This window comes from Lissotriton vulgaris, chromosome 7, assembly GCF_964263255.1.
Source record: "Lissotriton vulgaris chromosome 7, aLisVul1.2, whole genome shotgun sequence".
NCBI lineage: Eukaryota > Metazoa > Chordata > Amphibia > Caudata > Salamandridae > Lissotriton > Lissotriton vulgaris.
In genome coordinates, this window is record NC_141695.1 from 1,045,304,844 (window position 1) to 1,045,325,149 (window position 20,306).

Below are 20,306 nucleotides of genomic sequence, written 5' to 3' on the forward strand. Positions count from 1 at the left end.
CATGTCTGAACTGGGGTGGCGGAGTGAGCTAAAGAATGATGATGGAATAAACCCAGATCAGTTGACTGGGGGTGAGTGTTTGCAATGTTCAACACTCCGTCCATCATCCCCTTTGGTTTTGCTTTGTTCGCCCTAAGTTGGCAGGGTATGCCCAGACATGGGTCCCTTGCTCACTTTGCCACTGGATTCAAGCTAGCCTGGCTGATGACGGCTGCTCAACCGGAAACTGGTCCCAGGATGCTTGTTTACGGTCCAGGGAAGACATGGCAAGGCAGTCCGGGCTGGACTGTTCCCATGAGGCACAGGGTCAGACTGATTTGCATATGGCTGAACGGGAGTGGCGGAGTGAGCTAAGTAATGATGATGGATTAAACCCTGATCAGTTGATTGGGGGTGAGTGTTTGCAATGTTCAACACTCCGTCCATCATCCCCTTTGGTTTTCCTTCAACTCATCCATCTTGCTTGGGGCGGGAAGCAACCCCGGATTAAATGGTGTACCCTCACATTACCATTCGCTCAAGGTGGATTTGAAGTGCCTTATTCCGAACTCTTCTATCTCAGTGCTCAATCACCCGTCGCCGCATACTGGCTAGCCCCTCCGCCCTTTATGACACACTTGGCAGTGGAGCAGGGGCTAATGGCTTCGCTACCCCTGAGGGGGTTCCTCGGCGTCGATGACAAGACAGCCGGGGGAAGGCGGTCCTCAGTGCCCTGTACAAATAATGCATGGCGTGCCATTGCCAAAAGGTCCCAAGTCCCCATGCCATGTTCCCCCTACTCCCGCTGCCCGGCCAATGTAACCTGCCAGTCACACAGGAAGGGATTTGTAGGTGCATGCTTCTCGAACTAGGCATCACCACTTGGGGAGATATGTATCATCAGGGGCACTTCAAAGGGGCAGCAGAGTTTCTAGGCGACACATCACCCACCACCATGGACAGATTCCTATATATTCACTTAAGACAATCTGTCAAAGCCGCTACTCCTGCGTTCTCAGGGAAACCTCCCACATTGCTCTCATTGCACCAAACGTTACAGGCAGGGGCACCACCTGCCGTGTCTTGCATATATAAAGACTCCACAGTGGCGGGGACGCATAATACTATGAAAGCAAAACAGGGTTGGGAAGCGGAATTAGGACATCCTATCATGGAGGAGCCTGGGTGTACAGCTGTCAACAAACCAAACACATTACTGCTAGCAGCAGGCTCAAAATTATTCATTTTAAATTCCTCCGTAGAATGTACTACGCCCGATAAGGTTACACAAGCTCTAGTTATGGAAAAATGATAGATGTGATCGCAGCAGACAGGAGGGAGCGCTTTTTCTACACTAATCATGGGAATGCAGATCTATAGCGCAGTACTGTATTGAGGTGGAAAAGGCCATGGGAGACATGCTAGGAGTGTAACTTGATCTTACACAAGAAATGGGGCTTCGGGCTACCTCCCAGGCCACAAAGGTCACGTTAAAAGATTTCTGGCGATAGGCTACCAGTGGCCAAACGTAAAATTGCCTGTAGATGAGGGAGTGGCAGAGCGCCCAAGTTTAAGGAAAGGTTGACTGACCTTACCTATTGTCAGGAGCAAAACAATATTTACGCCGAGCTGCTACCCCTTCGATCACAACCCTGTGACGTCTGGGAACCACTCGCTTGGTACATGTTCAGCATAGCTGCAATAGACACAGATGATGGGTCCTCACCATTGCAAGCCAATCACCAAACTCAGAACGACGGGTCACACGGTCAAGAGGTTGATAACTAATACGAATTCTGGGACATTTATTCCGCTACCTATTCCTATGCGACTGCTATGGGTTGGACATGGTACCTTCAAAATCAAGCTATGTACTTGACTGATGTATTCATGGACTGCCGACGTAGTGTCTACCACACTTTGTAAACGTAGCATTGTGATACTGAAAAATGCTGGGCCACATGGTCAAGAGGTTGATATCTAATGATTGCCATGGGAGTTCTTCCGCAACCGCGCTTTTGCTGATTGCTGTGTGTTGAGACTGATGTATTCAAACTCAAGCTATGCACTGGACTGATGTATGCACGGACTGCCGATGCAATGTCTTCCATACTTTGTAATTGTAGTAATGTTGAACTGAAAAAAGCTGGGACATTTGGTTAAGAGGTTGATAATTAATGAGAATGTTGTGATATTGCATCCGCCACTCAGGCTTATGATGATTCCTATGTGTTGGGACTTGTGTATTCAAACTCAAGCTATGCACTGAATTGCTGCATTTATGGACTGCCAATGTATTGTCTACCACACTATGTACTTGTAGAAATGTTATCCTGGAAAATGCCAATAAACAACGTTTTTTAAAAAAAAAGATAAAATATCCAGCTTACAGAGTATAGTTGGTTCTCTTGTGGATGAAGTAAGACCTTTAAAGCTTCCCCTTCGTGGACCCATCCCATCCTGGGGGAGTAGGCATGACACCTCCGCCCAGAATGGGCTTTGTTCTTGGACCCAGAAAGCGGAGGCCCTCTACCCTGGGCTCCAGAAAACTGTCTGGTGGTGACAAATGGCAGGTGGCCATTCAGAAACCACACCTGGGCTGGTTGTTTTTCTGGGGCATCGCTAAGATACCCTCTGAGTGCTTTTTGCATTAAATCTCACACTAGCATCTGTGTGAGTTTAATGTGCTGAGAAGTTTGCTACAAAACATCCCAGGTTTCAATAAATCCATTATGGAGCTGTGGAGTTCATAATGACCAACTCCCAGACCATATACTCTTTATGGCTTTACTGCACTTACAATGTCTAAGAATGGACTTAGACACTGCATGGGTACAGTGCTCCTGCAATTGTACCTTCACCTGTGGTCTAGTACAGTCTGCTAGAGGGGAAATTTACCTAGGCCACAGGCACAGGGTTGCAGGCATGGCACAGTGGGTTGTGTGCCGACTCTTCACTTTACTTTGCACCAAAACAAGCAGCCTGCAATGGCAATGTGTGGGTTTTAAGGTGCAGGGTCTCTAAGGGTGGCAAAATAGGTGCTGCAGTGCTCAGAGGCCTGATCACAGTGCCCTTGGTACCCACGGTACCTTTTACAAGGGGCTTACCTGTAGCCAGACAGAGATGTGCCAATTGTGGTTACAGTTTTTGGAAAGAACACAGTCCTGGGTAACCTGATTGGCAGGAACTCAGGGCACATCAAGTCAAAGTGCATCAAGTTTAAGGCAAAAAGTGTGGGGGTTTACTGCAACATAAGCCCACTTTCCTACAGCCATTGACAAGGATTGTTGGCTCTGTACCTCAGAGATCTTTGGGCTACAAGAAGCTCTAGCCGCCAGCATTTCCTCCCTCCAAGATCAGTGTCCTTACCGCATCCATGCACCGTGGGCCTTCATCTTTGGTTAGCTGCCTGAGGTCCTTTGTGCCTTTAGCCTATGGGTCCTCCTATGGGTGCTTCAGTGCACTTCCCTGCTTGCTCAGGGCCTGCTGTGACTCTCCAGCTGTTGGTGAGTGCCTTGGACCTTGCTGGTCCCAACGTCTTTGCGTCTTCCATGCCAGTTGTGGCTACCAAGGCTTGTTGGTGCTCCTGCCAGATACCGACCATCTATTCAACGACATTCGATGAGGGGCAGCTCTTGCGCGGCTTCTGGTCTTCCTCAGAATTTCCTGGTCTGCACAGCTGCAGCGACAAGGTCACTGTAGACTCTTCAGAACCTCCCGACATCTGAGGGCATTGTGTCTCCATGCCTCCTGGTCACTTCCGAATGGCGGACTTCTTCAGTCCTCTCCAGAGGCATCTTCTTTGAAGTCTTCCATTGTCGTCTATGGCAGGTTCTGATGTCACTTCACTCCTATACCCCCGGCTTCCCTGGTGTAAGTAACCTGATTACCGGGGCTTCCACAGGTGGGGCGGCTCTCCAACCTTCTGCCTTCCAAAGGGTTTCTTCAGGGTCCTCTGGGAAGGGTCAATCTTTTTCAATACTGCAATTGCAACTTCTCCATTGACTTCCATTGGACATGCAGCTGTGTTTCCACTTTGCACACAGACTCCCTGAGGTGACTGGGTACTTACCCTGAGTGGTTCCTGGTGTCCCCGGCTCCACTGAGTCCCTTTCTCCTTTGCAATTCGCATTCAACTTTCTTAATATATGGTTTGGTCTCCACCTGGAGACCAGTGTATATTTGTGCTACTTAACTGATTGTTTTAAAGTATTCTTGTGTATTGTGTTGATAGCTCCAGGTAGGAGGTATACTAATGTGACATTGATATTATGTTGTAATAAATAAAATTATTTTTGCTAAACACTGTGCTGTTTCTTTTCATCTAATCTACACTACAGATTAAACTGGTAGAACGAGCTGCTTAACGCTACTTCAAGATAAGCCTGAAGGCTGCTATCCACAGCTACCACTTGTAGTGCTTTCTATGGTTATCAAAGACCACTAAAACCACCATAAGAGTTGTCTGGATAAGTGCAAGGTGGACCACTTCGATAAGTGTGCACCATTTACTAAACCAGCCTCCTACATCTCCTCGGCTGCAAGAACCATCTTTGACATGGATACACGCATTGCTCCGCCACCTGAATTTTGAGGTACTTTGTTCATCTGGCCTAACTGGGGCCCTGTAGCAGCCCTGCGCTTCATTGTGGTCTGCCTGAACTTCTAACTTTGTCTCGGCTCGGCACGTCCCGATATCTACAGTTGGTGCTTTGAGCTTTTTGCGTTATTTTAATCTAAAACTTTAACATTTAATTTCTCTTGTTCTACTTATTGGATCATTGTTGTTGTGGTCTTGTTTTATATATTAAATTAATCTCTATTATTTTAACTTGGTGTGGGATCCTTTTTGTGTGGTGGTATTCACTATTTTACTGTTTGAAGTGTTACACAAATACTTTATATGAAGTTAAGCCTCACTGCTCTGTGCCAAGGTACCAGGGTGTTGAGCATAGGTTAATTTTGGGTTTGCTTGTGTCTTACTCTATTTGATAGAGACATTTAGCCGCAGATTCCTTACCTTTGAACTTCTCAGGCATCAGACTAGATCCAGAAGATTTCTCTTGAGCAGTATCCCTGCACACCGATTTTTTTTCCATGCCAGCCAGCGCAGATTCATTGAAGAGAGCTACTCCGTCATTTTTTGGCAGACTTTTTTTTACTTTTTGTCGAAATTTTTTCATTGGTGTGAAGTATGCTAAGTTATTCTGGTAGCCAGGCACCCCTCCACTTAGTCGATATATGCCTGCAGATGGCCAACAATTTGCAAATGTTGCACAGAACCGTCTGTTGACCCTCTGTCTGCCTCCCTTTCTGACATCCTCCTTTTCATCCTATCTCTTTTTAGCAGGGCTCTGCTCTGGGCACTCTAAAGGGTTACTTTTTGGCCCTTCTGCGGTTGCCAGTCCAACCGTCACTCCTCAAGATCCCCCATTCTAAAGAGGTTTTTGAAGGGGTTTACATAACTGTTTCCCCCTCACCTTTTTTCATGCCCTAGTGGGCAGCCTTTTTAGGGGAAACAACATTTACAACGCAGTCATTACGGCGCACTACACTTACAACCCAGTCATTACATCGCAACATCCTTTACAGTGCATGTCACTACAACGCAGGCATTACAACGCATGCCATTACAACGCATGACACTTCATCGCATGTCACTATAAAGCAAGCATTACACCGCATGGTACCCCTGCACTATCCAACACTTACCCTACTGTTGTACCCCCGGAGTAAGAATAGTAATTTTAACCCCTACACTATCCAATACTTACCTTAAATGTAATGTAATGGTATGTGTTGTAATGGTATGCATTGTAAAGGTAGTATGCGATGTAATGGAATATGTTGTAAAGTTGGTTTTTAATATGCGATGTAGCGTCATGCGATGTATTGGAATGCATTGTAGTGGATCTTGTGATGGTAAAACGGCATTGTAAGTGCATGCGTTGTAAATGTATGAATTGTAACGTTGTACATTCCATTTTTAGTGGCAATAACTTCTGCCAGGAGGGTGAGCGTGTTGCAGGCACTTTCTTGTCAGCCTCCTTACTTGACCGGTTTCGCACACAAAGTAGTGTCCCGCACTAGGGCTTCTTTGTTGCCTAAAGTGGTGACACCATTCCATCTAAGGCAATCTGTCACTGTGCCGACCTTCTATGCTCCTCCGCATCCTTATAAATAAGAAGAATGTTTCCACCGTCTGGACTCAAAAGAGCTGTATTTTTCTCCCTTAACCACACTAAAGAGTTCTGCTTGGACGACCAACTCTGTTGGGTTCGTTGTACCAAAGAAGAGATGTCCTGTGCAGAAGAGGACCATCTCCTGATGGGCTATCCTCTGCATTAAGAGATGTTACACTCTGGCAAAGAAACAGCCTTCTGAAGGCCTCAGAGCGCCGTAAACAACGACATCACCCCCTCGCAAGACCTCTGCGACTCGCTCACCTTGTTCTTCCACCGCAAGATCGCCGAAATACACAACAGCTTCGGCGCTACAACCACGCACCCAACCACCGAACCCACACCACTCACCGCCACCCTCTGCGCATGGAACCCGATCAACACCGAAGACACCAGCCGTACAATGAACACCATCCACTCCGGATCTCAACCGACCCTTGCCCCCATCACGTCTTCAACAAGGCCGACTCCATCATCGCCCCCAAACTCCGGGACATCATCAATGCCTCCTTCAGCACCGCCGCCTTCCCGGAATGCTGGAAGCACGCCGAGCTCAGCGCCCTCCTGAAGAAACCAACAGCGGACCCCACCGACCTCAAGATCTTCCGCCCCATCTCGCTCCTCCCTTTTCCAGCCAAAGTCATCGAGAAGACCGTCAACAGACAGCTTGCCGCCTTCCTTGAGACGAACGGGTCCCTCGACCACTCGGAATCCGGCTTCCGAGCCAACCACAGCACCGAGACCGCCCTCATCGCAGCAACTGACGACATCAGATCCCTCCTCGACAACGGGGAAACAGCGGCCCTCATCCTCCTGGACCTCTCCGCCGCGTTCGACACCGTCTGCCACCGAACCCTAGTGCAACGTCTCAGCAACATCGGAATCCGAGAAAGGGCACTGGAGTGGATCATCTCGTTCCTCGCCGGAAGAACCCAGAGAGTCCGCCTCCCCCCGTTCAGATCTGAGGCCACCGAAGTCATCTGTGGCGTCCCACATGGATCATCGCTCAGCCCCACCCTCTTCAACGTCTACATGAGCCCCCTCGCCGCCATCGCACACCAACACAACCTCAACATTATCTCCTACGCCGACGACACCCAGCTGATCCTCTCCCTCACCAACGACCGAGCCACCACCAGAACCAGCCTACAAGAAGGGATGAAAGACGTCGCTGAATGGATGAAGAACAGCCGACTGAAACTCAGACAAGACGGAAGTCCTCATCCTGGGATCATCGCCCTCCGCCTGGGACGACTCCTGGTGGCCGCCTGCCCTGGGCACCACTCCCAAGCCAACGGACCACGCACGTAACCTGGGCTTCATCCTGGACTCTTCCCTCTCGATGACCAGACAAGTCAACGCCGTCTCATCATCGTGCTTCAACACCCTGCGCATGCTCCGCAAGATCTTCCAATGGATCCCCACCGAAACAGGGAAGACGGTCACCCAGGCACTCGTCACCAGCCGACTGGACTACGGAAATACCCTCCACGCCGGAACCACAACCAAACTTCTGAAGAGACTTCAACGCATCCAGAACGCCTCCACACGCCTCGTCCTGGACATCCCCCACCACAGCCACATCTCCAGCCACCTGAAAGGCCTGCATTGGCTCCCCGTCAGCAAGAGGATCACGTTCAGACTCCTCACCCACGCACACAAGGCTCTCCACGACCTGGGCCCCAAGTACCTCAACAACCGCCTGACCTTCCACACGCCCACCAGCCAGCTACGGTCGACCAGCCTCGCCCTCGCCGCTGTTCCACGCATCCGCAGAGCCACCGCCGTGGAAGATCCTTCTCCTACCTGGCAGCCAAGACATGGAACTCTCTCCCCATCCACCTTCGGCTAACCCAGGACCACCTCTCCTTCAGGAAGCAACTGAAGACCTGGCTGTTCGAGCAGTAGAGGACCCCTCCCCCCCAGTGCCTTGAGACCCTTCCGGGTGAGTAGCGCGCTATACAAGTGTCTTGATTGATTGATTCTACCAGACCTAAGGCAGCCACCAAAGCTCTCCAGCGTGGTGTCCCGGTCCTTGACATCTGCCAGGCGGCTACTTGGGCATCCCTGCGCACGCTTGCCAAGCACTATTGCCTGGACAATCAGGTCCATAGGGAAGGCCCCTTTGGCCTTTCAGTCCTACAGGACTTTCGGGTTTGACCTTTATCACTGTCCCTCCTCCTGGTATGGCATTGCTTGGGTATCTGTTCAAAAATAAGGAATCTGCGGCTAGATGTCTCTATCAGATGGACAAGTTACTTACCTTCAATAACGCCTTTTCTGGTAGAGACATGCTCTAGTGTTAGATTCCTTACTGACCCACCCATCCTCCCCGCATTATGGATCAATTCTACATGTCAAGGCTGTTCCCCTTCAGGACCCTAGTTGTCTTAAAACACCACTGTCAGTCAACTCCATGGCTCCGGGTTTCTGGCGTGGAAAGTCATGAAAAGTACTGGCGTCAGCGCACTGAGATGGCACCTGTACAAATGACTCGGACGTCGTGATGATGAAGATGATGACATCACGCAGATTTGACAGACGCCCCCTATTGGCAGGCAGGGGTACTGTTCAAGAGAAATCTTCCCGTATCCAGTCTGATGCCAGGAAAGTTCAAAGGTAAGGAATCAGCTGCCAGTTCATGTCTGTACCAGATAAGGCGTTACCAAAGGTAAGTAACTTGTCCAACTAGGGACTAGGATTGTGGTTGCCGCTTGACCAGGGCTCAAACACCAGTCAACCAGTATCCTAATTTCAAAAAGTTGTAATCTGAGTATGGGAATGAGTTTGCGTTACTGGTGTGTTGAAAGAGTGTTGTCATAGGTAGGGTGTGAGAAGAAGAGGATGGCTTTGTGGTAAAACAGTATGATAGATGGTTGAAGGAAGGGTTCAGGAGGGTGGCAAAGGCAATGCTAGGAGTAGGCAGATAGCAATTAAAGTATTTTTAGTAGGGTGGGAATTTGTGCGATTAAATGTGTAAATTTGTGTTGTTGGTATGTAAGCTAAATGTGCATTTGGTTATGTTGTAGTTCTGAGTAGTGGTTTGTGTAGGAGTGTGGGTGTAGAGATAGAACTATATATAGGAATATCTTATACAAAGGGGTAGAGTTCGATGGGCAAGTGAAAAGTGGACTGACCTTGTTTGTTGGTACAGAGTGGAGTGTGCTTGTTGAGACCGTGTGGGCATGGCTGTGTTTGTGGCTGTTTGCTTGAATGAGGTTGTAGATTGTGAAATGGGTAGCATCTCTGGCCCTCAGCTTTAATCCGCCAAAACAGGCAATGCCCTTGTCCTCTCAGCCCTTAGCCTCAAACCCATTGGAGGAGGGCTTGTAAAGGTTGCTGGGGAGGTCACCTGCCCCTTTATCAGCCTCATGGGCTCAGCTGCAGGCCCAGCCAAGTGGTTGTCTAGCAACTCCCAAATGAGTGCACCTGGTGGAGGGGTGAAGACATCTTTCTAATCCACAAGCTATGTCTGGGAAAGCAGATAGGAAGAGGACAAATGGAAGGAAGAGGAGAAAAACTGGGTTTTGCAGCAGTAAATGTTAGTTAATGGCGGGCGGGATTGTGAGATAATCAAGCGTTTACAATTAACATAAGCCCAGGTTGTTACCAAAATTAATGCCGCTACATAGCTCAAAAAATGAGCTTTGATAATAGTCTAAAGAGTACACAGCTATTGTGCTGATAAGAACTACTCAAGTAGTCAGCAGACACCTGTGAGTGGAAAAAGCAAGGGGGAAAGACAGAGCGGGGTGGGGACAAATAACAGGAAACAGGCTGTAAAGGGGAAAAGCAGAGCAAAGAAGGGGAGCAGGGCCAATAAATTACTTATATGTCAGGGGTAAAGGGGGGGCAGTTTGAGATCGCAGAGCTTGTTTCTGTTCCCTGTCTGCCATGGCTACGATCCCTCCAGATGTCAAGAAGGAGTGGAAATTCTGTACTTTCAGCATTTAGCAAAATCTGGATTGCACTTTAAATTGAATAAGGTACCCCTTGCAGCTATCACTGACTATAGGAAAGCTCATAAGCAAACCTCCTATTTTAGAATGCTTGTAGTCAAATATTTCCTGGAGGGTATCAGAAATGTATTCCCATCCCCTCATAGGTCCTCATTGAGAGCCTAATGTTTTCCTGTCTGAGCTCATGGAGCCTCCATTTAAGCTGTTATTTAAGTCATCTTTACAACATTTGACTTGGATAACTGCTTTTGAGTAGCCTTTACATCAGCCCGTAGAGTCACTAAGATTCAGGTCTTATTCAGTCAGGAAACTTACTGTGTTCCATATGAACAGAGTAGTGATAAGCACTCATCCCAGTTTTCTCCCATACGTGATTTCGAATATCCACGTCAATTTGACTATTTCTTTCCCATCTTTCTTTCCGAATCCATTATCCTCAATGGGAAAAGCCCTTCACACACAAAATGTACTTAATTTACTTAAATCTGATTTTGTTTCTCTAAAAATAAGTTGTCATTTAAAAAGATTTTAAAAATCACCTGTTTTCCCACAAGCTTGTAATATGTGGTCTGCAAGACCAGGAGGAGGTGTTCCAGCAAGCATTGGCTGCTTTCCTTCGAGACTCCTAAATATTCAGTACCCCCGTACCCCCTGCTATTTTGCCCTTCCTTCTCCCCCTCCTCTTCCATTCCATTCTCTTCCCCCCTTTTCCCCTCTCCTGTCCCTTCTCCCCCTCTTTCTCTTACTACGCATGCGCCTTTTCCATTCCCCCTTCTTTCCCTTCGCCCTTCACTTCCCTTCCCTTCCACCCCTTCCCCATCCTCCTTTTACTCCCCTCCCCCTTACGCCCCTTTTTTCTTTTTCTTTTTTCGGGCAAGGAGACTTTAACCTTACTCATCCATGACCATCCAGTATCCTCAATTGCCACCTCTCTTACATATCCAATATTCTGTAGGTCCAACTCTGCCCCCTCCTCCAAGATCTATTTTGCTTAACTCACCCCGTGACTATGAACAATGAAGGGTGCGGGTTATTATAAACAGAGTGCACAGTACCCTTTCCTCTTACCAGTTGCTCCTCTTCCCCTGTGTGACCCCTTCTCCCTCCCTCCCTCCCTCCCTTTTGTTCTGTGCAGTTTTTCTCCTTAATAGCACAATTATACCTGTATTGTCAATAGACTTCTAGGAGTTTGTCACTTTGTGCATTACCTATATGGATATGTTCACCTTCAATTTTCAATAAGGAATTTCAAAAGAAAAAAAAATAACCTGTTTCAAACTATAATTGCCGCACTACTCGCCGCACGACACAGGGGAAACCAATTACCGCTTAGCTGGGGGAATCATTCCGCTACTTGCCTTCCAGATGCGGTAGAGCTATGTGCTCCCAGAAATTTTAAATGTCCATTCAGCCACAAACATGGAGTACACATGTGCCAATGGTAAGCCCGTCTGCACCTGTCTGCGTCGGGACCAGGGGCCAGTCACTATGCCCAAATTCATAACTATTCCCCAAAAGACATTCAAAATCTTCACTCCACTAGTTATGACTTAGACCCAATTGTCCTACAAAAATTACATGAATTTGGCATCCTCAATACCACTACCACCTCACAAATTGCTGGAGGAATGGTAGACCGCCCATCTAATATGAAACCCTGCTCCACTTACCTCATCCATAATACTAACCCTGATGAAGTAACAATCTATTATCTAAATACATGCTCCATGGTGAAACACCATACACAAATCTTCCGTTTATTTCAGTCCAAATTCTCAGACATTCTGCTACTAACATAAACTTACCTCACAGAGAAATCCTTTGCCGCAGCACCTGACAACTATTACATCCTTCAAGCTAACCGACCTCCCGGTAAAGCAGGAGGTGGAATAGCCGCAGTAATTAAGAAACACCTGCAATTCTTCAACCTAACCTCTTAAAATATTCCTGCAGTAGAAAAGTTGATAATCAAACTGGAATCACACTCGTCCCCCCCTTATATGTTCCCTTACCTACCAACCCCGGAATAAATTGCAGCACTTTCCTCAGAGTTTTTTAGGCCATTTTCCCCTTTCTTGTCGACAATGCCAAAATCCTACTGGTAAGAGATTTTAATTACTGGACGAAGGAAGGGCATCATCCCTCAGGTTTCTCTGATTATCTCAGTAAATTCAATCTTGAGCAACATGTGCTGACCACCACTCACCTCAAATGGTCACACTTTTGACCTAGTCTAGTCTATGCACTAATCACTGTCCAGCCTCACAATATCCCCATGTGCTTGGTCTGACCATCATCTAAATAAATTCTCACTGACAGGTCTATTTCTCCATAAACCAACCTCCCAGGATATGGTCAAGAGTCGACTTAAACTCCTTTTACAACTCATTAATATTTTCCACACCTGATCAAGACAATGACATTGGCTAACGCAGAAAGATTATATCCGACTGGCTCTCAAAAGCCAGTGACTCTCATGCACCCCTATGTAGAAAAAACAATCCAGATGTCATGACGCCTTCAAATGGTTTGCAGAGGAACTACAATGTGAAAAATTAGACCTACGTAGTCATGAATGCAAATGGAGGAAATACTATAATACAGAGGCTAAGACAGTCTATCCACAACACCTTAAACAATATAAAGTGCACATTCAGCAGGCTAAATCTACTTTCTTTACAGATAGAATTCTCTCATTTTCTAACAAATCAAAAGAGATATTTGGAATAATTTCAACCCTGACAGAGTGACATTACCCATCACGCCTTCTCAGACTCTGCTATGCACTTAATATCTCCTTCATAGATAAAATCAAGACCAATAAAGCAAACATCCCCACTAGATCTCTATCTAACCAGAATAATTAGAATGCTATGATCCCTGTTACTCTCTCCTCATTCCCAGAAATCAGTAAGGATTACCTTAAGGACCTACCAATAAAAGTAAAACCAGGCTCTTTGAACGACCCTTGCCCCACTAAATCTTTAAAAACAGCTCTCTCTGTTATTCCAGACCCGGACTTGTCCCTTCTCAACCATTCCCTCAATTCTGGAAAAGTACTCAGTGCATTTAAGGTAGCAATAGTGGTACCTCTCGAGAAAAAATATGGCGAAGACCCTCTCACCTTGAAAAACTACAGCCCAAGTTCCCTCCTACCTTATTTCGCAAAAGTACTAAAGGCACATCTAGCACACAACCTTTGAACCTTCATAGAGGAGTCTGGATTTCTGGACCCTTGCCAAGCTGGAACTGCCCGCCCTATTCCACTGAAGCAGTCATCTTCTCTGTGATGGAGGATATTCAAGTGGAAGGCAACAACGGTGACACCCAAGCTCTGGTGCTCCTCGATATATCTGCGGCCTTTGACACAGTTGATCCCAAACTCCTGGCACACTGTGTCAGGGCTGCGGGCCTGGCACTCGACTGGATTACCTCCTTTTCAGGAGAGCGATTTCAATCCTTTCGTCTAGTTCAATTCACCTCTTCTCAGGTCCATCTAGATTGCGGAGTCCCCCAAGGGTCCTCATTATCCCCCCACCACTTCAACGTATACATCAGCCTGAAAAAATGAACTGTAAGATTTATAATTATGCAGACAGCATGCAGCTACTTTTCAAACTAGATAATTCTCCCGTATATAAAGAGCATGTTCAATCCATAATACTGTTCATCTGTGATTAGATGAACAGCAACCATTTGAAATTAAACGCAGAAAAAATCATCATCACTAAAAATAAGCGTGAATACTGGACTGACTCATTCTGGCCTCCCGAGCTGTGAGATCCCCCTATCCCAAACAAAGCTGTAAAAAATCTCCAGCATAAACGCCCGACGCTGATGCTGGAAACCAGGGTTCAAGCGAGCCTCAAGGTCGCGTCCACATTCTGTGATTCTGGGCAAATCAATTATTCTCCCCGTGCCTGAATGTGTCATAAAAATACGGTGTTCATGTAAAGCGCACCAATACCTTCGGGTCGAGTTCGCGCTATATAAAATATACAAAATAAATAAAAAAGCCAACATCGGCACAGTAATCTCTTCTTCCTTCAACATTTCTCACCTTTGAGGCCGTCATCGCCCTTGTCCTCTTACGGATTAATAATGCCAACTCTCTTTATGTTGGTTTACCTAAAGACCTCGTTAAAAAGACCCCAAATTGTCACGAACCAGGCAGCTCGTCTAATGTACATACAACCCAACAGTTGCCACATCACCCCCTCCACTGACTGCCTATAGAACGAGAACAATTCAAAGTCGGCTGCACCATTTTTTTAAAATCATTTCACAGTAAACGCCCACTACGTTCTGCCTACTTGAACTTCTTATCAGTTTCTACTTTTAAGAAGAAGAGATGGTGGTGGCACCAGATTTTAAGTTGTCGCCCCCAAACTCAGGAATTCCTTTCCCCTTGAGTAAAGATTGGCATCTTGCTACAAAGAATTTAGGAAATCATTAAACACCTGGTTATTTAGACAAGCATATGATTAATACACTGCATATTTTGTATCTCACCCTCGTGTTCCCAATATAGCGCCATTAAACTGTTTGGCATAAACTCAGTAACATAACATGTGAAGAGAGAACAAAATATGTTAGGATAATCTGATTATTTGTAAACTATGGCCCCTTGGACTAAACCTAGCCTTCATGACATTATCTATCTCTAGGTGAATATTTTCTTGTATCTTACTGTGCTACCAGTTTGGAAACACAATTGTACTTGGTAGACCTAAAGTGCACTCCAATAGAGGTAGCGCTGCTACAGCAGCTATGTCGAGAATCCTACATATATATTGGGAATATTTACAACCACTACTTGTAGTCTGTCCACACAAGACACTATTTTCTTGATTTGTATTCCAGGGCAGAGATAGGACAGGTTTCTTTGAGGAATTGTTTTGGATAATAATATTGTAAGTTTGGAAGATGTTAATTTTACATATTAGCAATAGTTTTGTACCTGCATTGCTGATGTTCTTATTTTCTTCACAGTTATACACAATTTCGCATTATTCTTGGAGATTTTTCCTTTGCATCAATTGAACATGCCAACCGAATCCTTGGACCTATTTATTTTATATCATACGTATTCTTTGTCTTCTTTGTCTTACTGGTAAGTATGGTTTACTGTGCAAATATTGCAGTAATCATTTAATGGTGGAAATTGTGAATATGTGTCTATGAATCATTGAAAAAAGTTAATAGTTTGATTGTATTTGCTTTCATCAAAGAAATATGAGTGTGTAGCAGTGATACTCGAGTGACTGAAAAACGAGGTTGCAAACTATCTCACTCTAGTAGCATTAACTTCCTCGCCATCAGGTGTTCACCCACTGAGCTACTTTCAATGGGATTGTTTGCTGCCGAAATGGCAAATCTGAAAGCATTTACCGACTTGTAAACCAATGCTTCTGATGCCATCTTGGATAGGAAATTGAGAACATGCACAACGTCGGACCTCACGGAATACATACCCATTTACATTCACCAACCCAGCCACCTTGACAAAGCCAATCTGTATCTTTTGAAAGTAGAGGTGCCCAGGCTTTTGAAAGGAGGAACTGAACTTGTTCCAAAAGGCATGTGACTTTTCATCTCGCCTGCAATCTGCCATGCCATCAGTCTCCGGAGGCCCTCGAGCACCAACCCTTGGGGATTGCCCCAGGGATCCTTCAGGAGATTGTGAAACAGGGGTAGATGGATTTGAGAATCCCAGGAAAGTTCTATCAGAACTAGATACCAAGATTGAGATCTCCTAAAAGGTGACACTATTAGCATTTCTGCTTTTTGCCTCCTCAGTTGTTCTGATATCCTTGGTATCGAGAACGGTGGGACCGCATAGCCCTTCTCCCTTCTCCAGTCTTGAAGAAATGCATCCATCACCGCTGCCAGAGGGTCTGATCTCCAGCTGAAGACTCTGTCCAACTGGTAGTCTAGTCTAAAATCAAACCGGTCCGCTGAGAAAGGGCCTCATATGCAGGACAGAGCTTGAAATGTCTGTGGATTCAGCTTTTACATGCTGGTGTCACTCACATCTCTAGAGAGCCAGTCCACCACCTCGTTCCACGATCCTGAGGGTTATTCTGCCGTTAGCAACATTCTGTTGTAGAAGCAAGATTTCCAGAGATTCCTGGCTGGTTCCAAGAGAGGCTTGTTTTGCGTCCCATTGAGATGATTGACGTATCAAACTTCTTGGACGTTGTCCATCTTCAGATGTACACAGCATTGAACTTTGTCCTTGATTTCAGAGTGGATAGCAAAGGCGCCCGCTTGCAGATCCAGGCCGTTTATATATAGCCTCTGTTCTTGAGATGACCAAACGCTGCCTGTGGATAACTACACAACTCGCGCTCCAGCCTGCCCTGCTGGCGTCGATAATCATGTCTGATTTGAATCCGAATATGGCTCCCCCATTCCAGGTTTCCATGCGAGCCAGCCACCATCCCACCTCCTACTTGGCTTCCACCGGAATATGTGGGGCCCTTCTGTAGGTGGGATGCCTTTAGACATTGCAACATCTAGTCATGCAGCAACCCCCAGGAATATAGCCAGTATGGACGAGGAGAGGAGTCCCGCAATTCTTGCCAGTTATCGATGTATAGTTCTCTCCTTCTTGAGAATACTTCGCAGTGTCTGCTTGATTTTTGCCCCCTTCCTGGAAGGAAGACTCAAGGTAGCAGGCACAGAATCGATGATGAAACCCAAGAAGGTCAGTTTTTGGGTCAGGATCAAGTGCATAGTTCTGGATGGCTAGGTTGGCGTCCTTGAGGTCCAACCTGACCAGCCGATCCTGGAGCGCAATAAATCTCAGAAGAGGTGAATGCACTCCATCTTGAAGTGGCAGAATACAAGCCGCTCGTTGAAGGCCTTTAGGTTTATAACTTGATGTTGGCCTCCGTCCCTTTCCTTCACCAGAAAAAAATTGCTGAAAAGTCCTGCGGGTGTAGGGTTGTTGGGATTATTGCACCTATTTCCAGTAGTGCCATGACTTCCCTGTCTAATGGCTCTGTATCGGGCGATGAGAACCTGATAAGGACCTGATGCCTGGCCTACGAGGAGAGCCGTAAAACTCTATGCAGAGGCCCATTTCAGAAGTTACAAATGCAGCATCATATAGCATCATACGCTAACATCTGATCATAGCATAAGCAGTGTTATACAGCGAGACTACGATGTGTTGTCCGCAACAGTATGACCTGTAAAAAAGAGAAATCATGCATAGTACTAAAAAGTATCATCAGCACTATATTCACCAAGACAGTGAGCTTGAGCTATAAAACCATATATTGACTGGTTTAAGCACAGAACCATATGCAGGGAGTACAGACATAATTTCCAAGGACCCAGCCCGTCCTACCCCATCTTACTGTTGGGCAGAGGAGTCAGCACAGCTTACATAATTTTCAGTCCTAGCCTGGTACTTACTGTACAATTCCAGAATTTTTTAGGGCGATTGCGCGGGGGAAGGAGTTCACTATATTTCTCTGTCTGAGTGCAGCAATATAATATAACATATCTTTAGACCAACTAGCTATAGTGGGAGTCGGACCTCGGGACCAGCAAATAGCTACTCTGTGTCTAGCTATCAGGAGCCCCATGTCGACTAACCATTTATGAGCTTTGGGAAGCTGTTTCGAAAACCCCAACAAGGCCAACATAGGGTCAGGAGAAAGTGATGTATCCATAATATCCCCCAGGTAGCTGAATATCTGGGCCCAGATGGCAGCTACCTCTGGGCATAGCCAGGCTTAGTGAAAAAAATCAGCCTCACTATGACCACAGCATTCGCATGCAGCGGAATCTCTCAACCCATATCTGTGCAACCTTTCTTTGTGTGTAATACACTCTGTTTAGAAATTTAAAATGGATCAGCCTGTGCCGGCCATTAAGAGAGATGCGGTTTGTGCTCTCACAGCAGTATTTCCACGTCATATCATCTATTTCTATGCCCAGATCTGCCTGCCATGCCAATCTGGACTTCGTGTAGTGGTTAGCCCAGTAACCAGCGCCTCTTTGTAAAGCCTAGAGACCATGCAGGACGGAGAATCAGTTCTGATCAGGTAGATGACGGCAGCCACTTCCAGCGGCTCTGCAAGGTCACTGCCCGAGATCTCTTTTAATGAATGCCTCAGCCTATAAAACTGGAATCTGTCCAGTGTGGTGTAGTGTTGGTCCTCCGTCTCCACCTCCTCCAGCATTTTGACTGTACCTTCAGAAAACATATCACCGATCATAGTAATGCTGAGCGCACTCAGAGCCCGGGGAACGCCCCTGTCAGAACTCGGATGCAACCAGAGGCACCACTCCAGTGGAGTATGGGGAGAGTATAAAATGAAACCAGCTTGAAGTTTTAAGAGAAGTTGCCAGGCATGCACTGTTGTGTTGATGGAGTCCAAAATGCCAGTCCAACGGTCAGGGGGATTGAATAGAAGTGCTGTCAAGGGGAATGGAGCCACTACAGCACTCTCAATCTGTACGTGCAGCGCATCAGTAGGGCTGTGTATCCAGTAGTGTGCATGCGCACTTGGGCAACCCTATAATATAGATCTAAGTCTGGTGCGCCCAGCCCCCCACATCCAATATGGCTGCATGAGACTATCAGGTATCAAAAGTAAGGAGTAGAGGGCAATTACTGTCCACCCGGTTCCAGCGGCGATGGGTAGGTGATATACACGCAGCTCAGGATACTACCAACCTTATGGTGGAAGATCTCCCTGAAGCTTTACCCGCTGGACACTGTCGTTGTTTGATTGTTTTTAACCTTAGGTATTGACAATCCCAACGCAAGAAGGGTAATATAATAGTGTTATCCTTCCTAAATACACATATTGTGGCAACCATAGGAGCATACATACACCACATCCTATATAAATAAGTGTAGACAGTTTTCCTCACATTTAGATACCTGCTAATATAGTCAATCATGGTCCTGAAGAATTGCTAGATATACTCTCTATAGCGTGAAACATGTTGACCTGACTAAAACAATCTCTGGATCTGAGTTGGAAACATTATTTTCCATCACCTCCCTCCAGGGCAATCGTTTTTAACCAAAGCAGTGGCCCTCTGAAGAAAGTACCCTTGGCACCACTAGCTTTATTTTAACCCACTATACCCACGTCTACTACCTGTTTCTGGCCCCATACCCACACTTCATATATACGGCAGTTGGAAAAAGATCTCCGCCAAAGAGCCCCTCTTTGAGGTGTCGCCCGTTGGGTATTGCACCGCCGACCCAACGAGGAGCAAGCCCAAATGATGAAGCATGACACCTGAAAGGGTGTGTGAGGGCATTAAATAAATCCAACAAAATGGATTCCCAGGGTGAACTTCTGACCACCCTCTCATAATCCATACACATCACTGACTATATCAATCTGTTTTTTGTTAGGAACAGCACGACAACTTTTTGCATAGATGCATGAGACTATCCCAGCGGACCTGGAAGTAGCGCACCGGATGGGTCATCCATTGTAGCAGGAATGCTTACCCGCCAAGGCTAGCCTGATGAGTAAGGATTTGAGCGTTGTGTAGAAGGAGCTAGGAAGGACCAGTGGTATATTGGAAAACAAAAACAGAAACTGGGGCAGCACTACCATTTTCATAATTGAAACCCTGCCTGCAAGGGACAATGGCAACCGGATCCAACGTTCAATGTCATCCGTCAGCTTATTTATTGCAACACCATAGTTCTCTCTTAACACAACTTCCGAATCGGTATGAACCTTGATGCCCAAGTAGCGCACCGGATGGGTCGTCCATTGCAGCAGGAATTCAGGGGTGAAAGGAACTGTGATAGGGGTAAGTGGGATTTAGTCCAGTTCACCTAAAGACCAGAGAGTGCTCCGAACCTGACAACCTCCCTCAACACTGGGGACAGATGAGTTTCTGGGTCCCGTATGTAGAGTAAAGTGTCGTCTGCGTAGGTGGAGAAGACCAGCTGATATCCCGGGAAACAAAGTCCCCTATATCTGTGGTACTCTGGCATTGCGCAAGCCCGAGGCTCCGCAACCAGTGCATAGAGAATCGGGGAAAGTGGACACCCCTGCTGCATGCCTCTAGTAATGTGGATCTTGTCAGTGACCAAGTTTCCTAATTTTATCCTTGCAGCCGGGCTATTATTCAAGACCTAGTAACAACAAAAAAGAGGGGTCCTACTCTGCCAAAGGGACAGGACACCAACTAG

General features: G+C 46.5%; 1 protein-coding gene across 1 annotated transcript in view; it reads left to right on the forward strand.

Moving 5' to 3' along the window:
- The window catches only part of PKD2L2 (polycystin 2 like 2, transient receptor potential cation channel), a 1,643,803-nt gene that overhangs the window by 970,676 nt on the left and 652,821 nt on the right, over window positions 1–20,306 (forward strand). Inside the window, exon 10 of the mRNA XM_086929456.1 lies at window positions 15,113–15,233. Within this exon, the coding sequence (XP_086785582.1) occupies window positions 15,113–15,233 (121 nt within the window). The remainder of the gene's footprint in view (window positions 1–15,112; window positions 15,234–20,306) is intronic.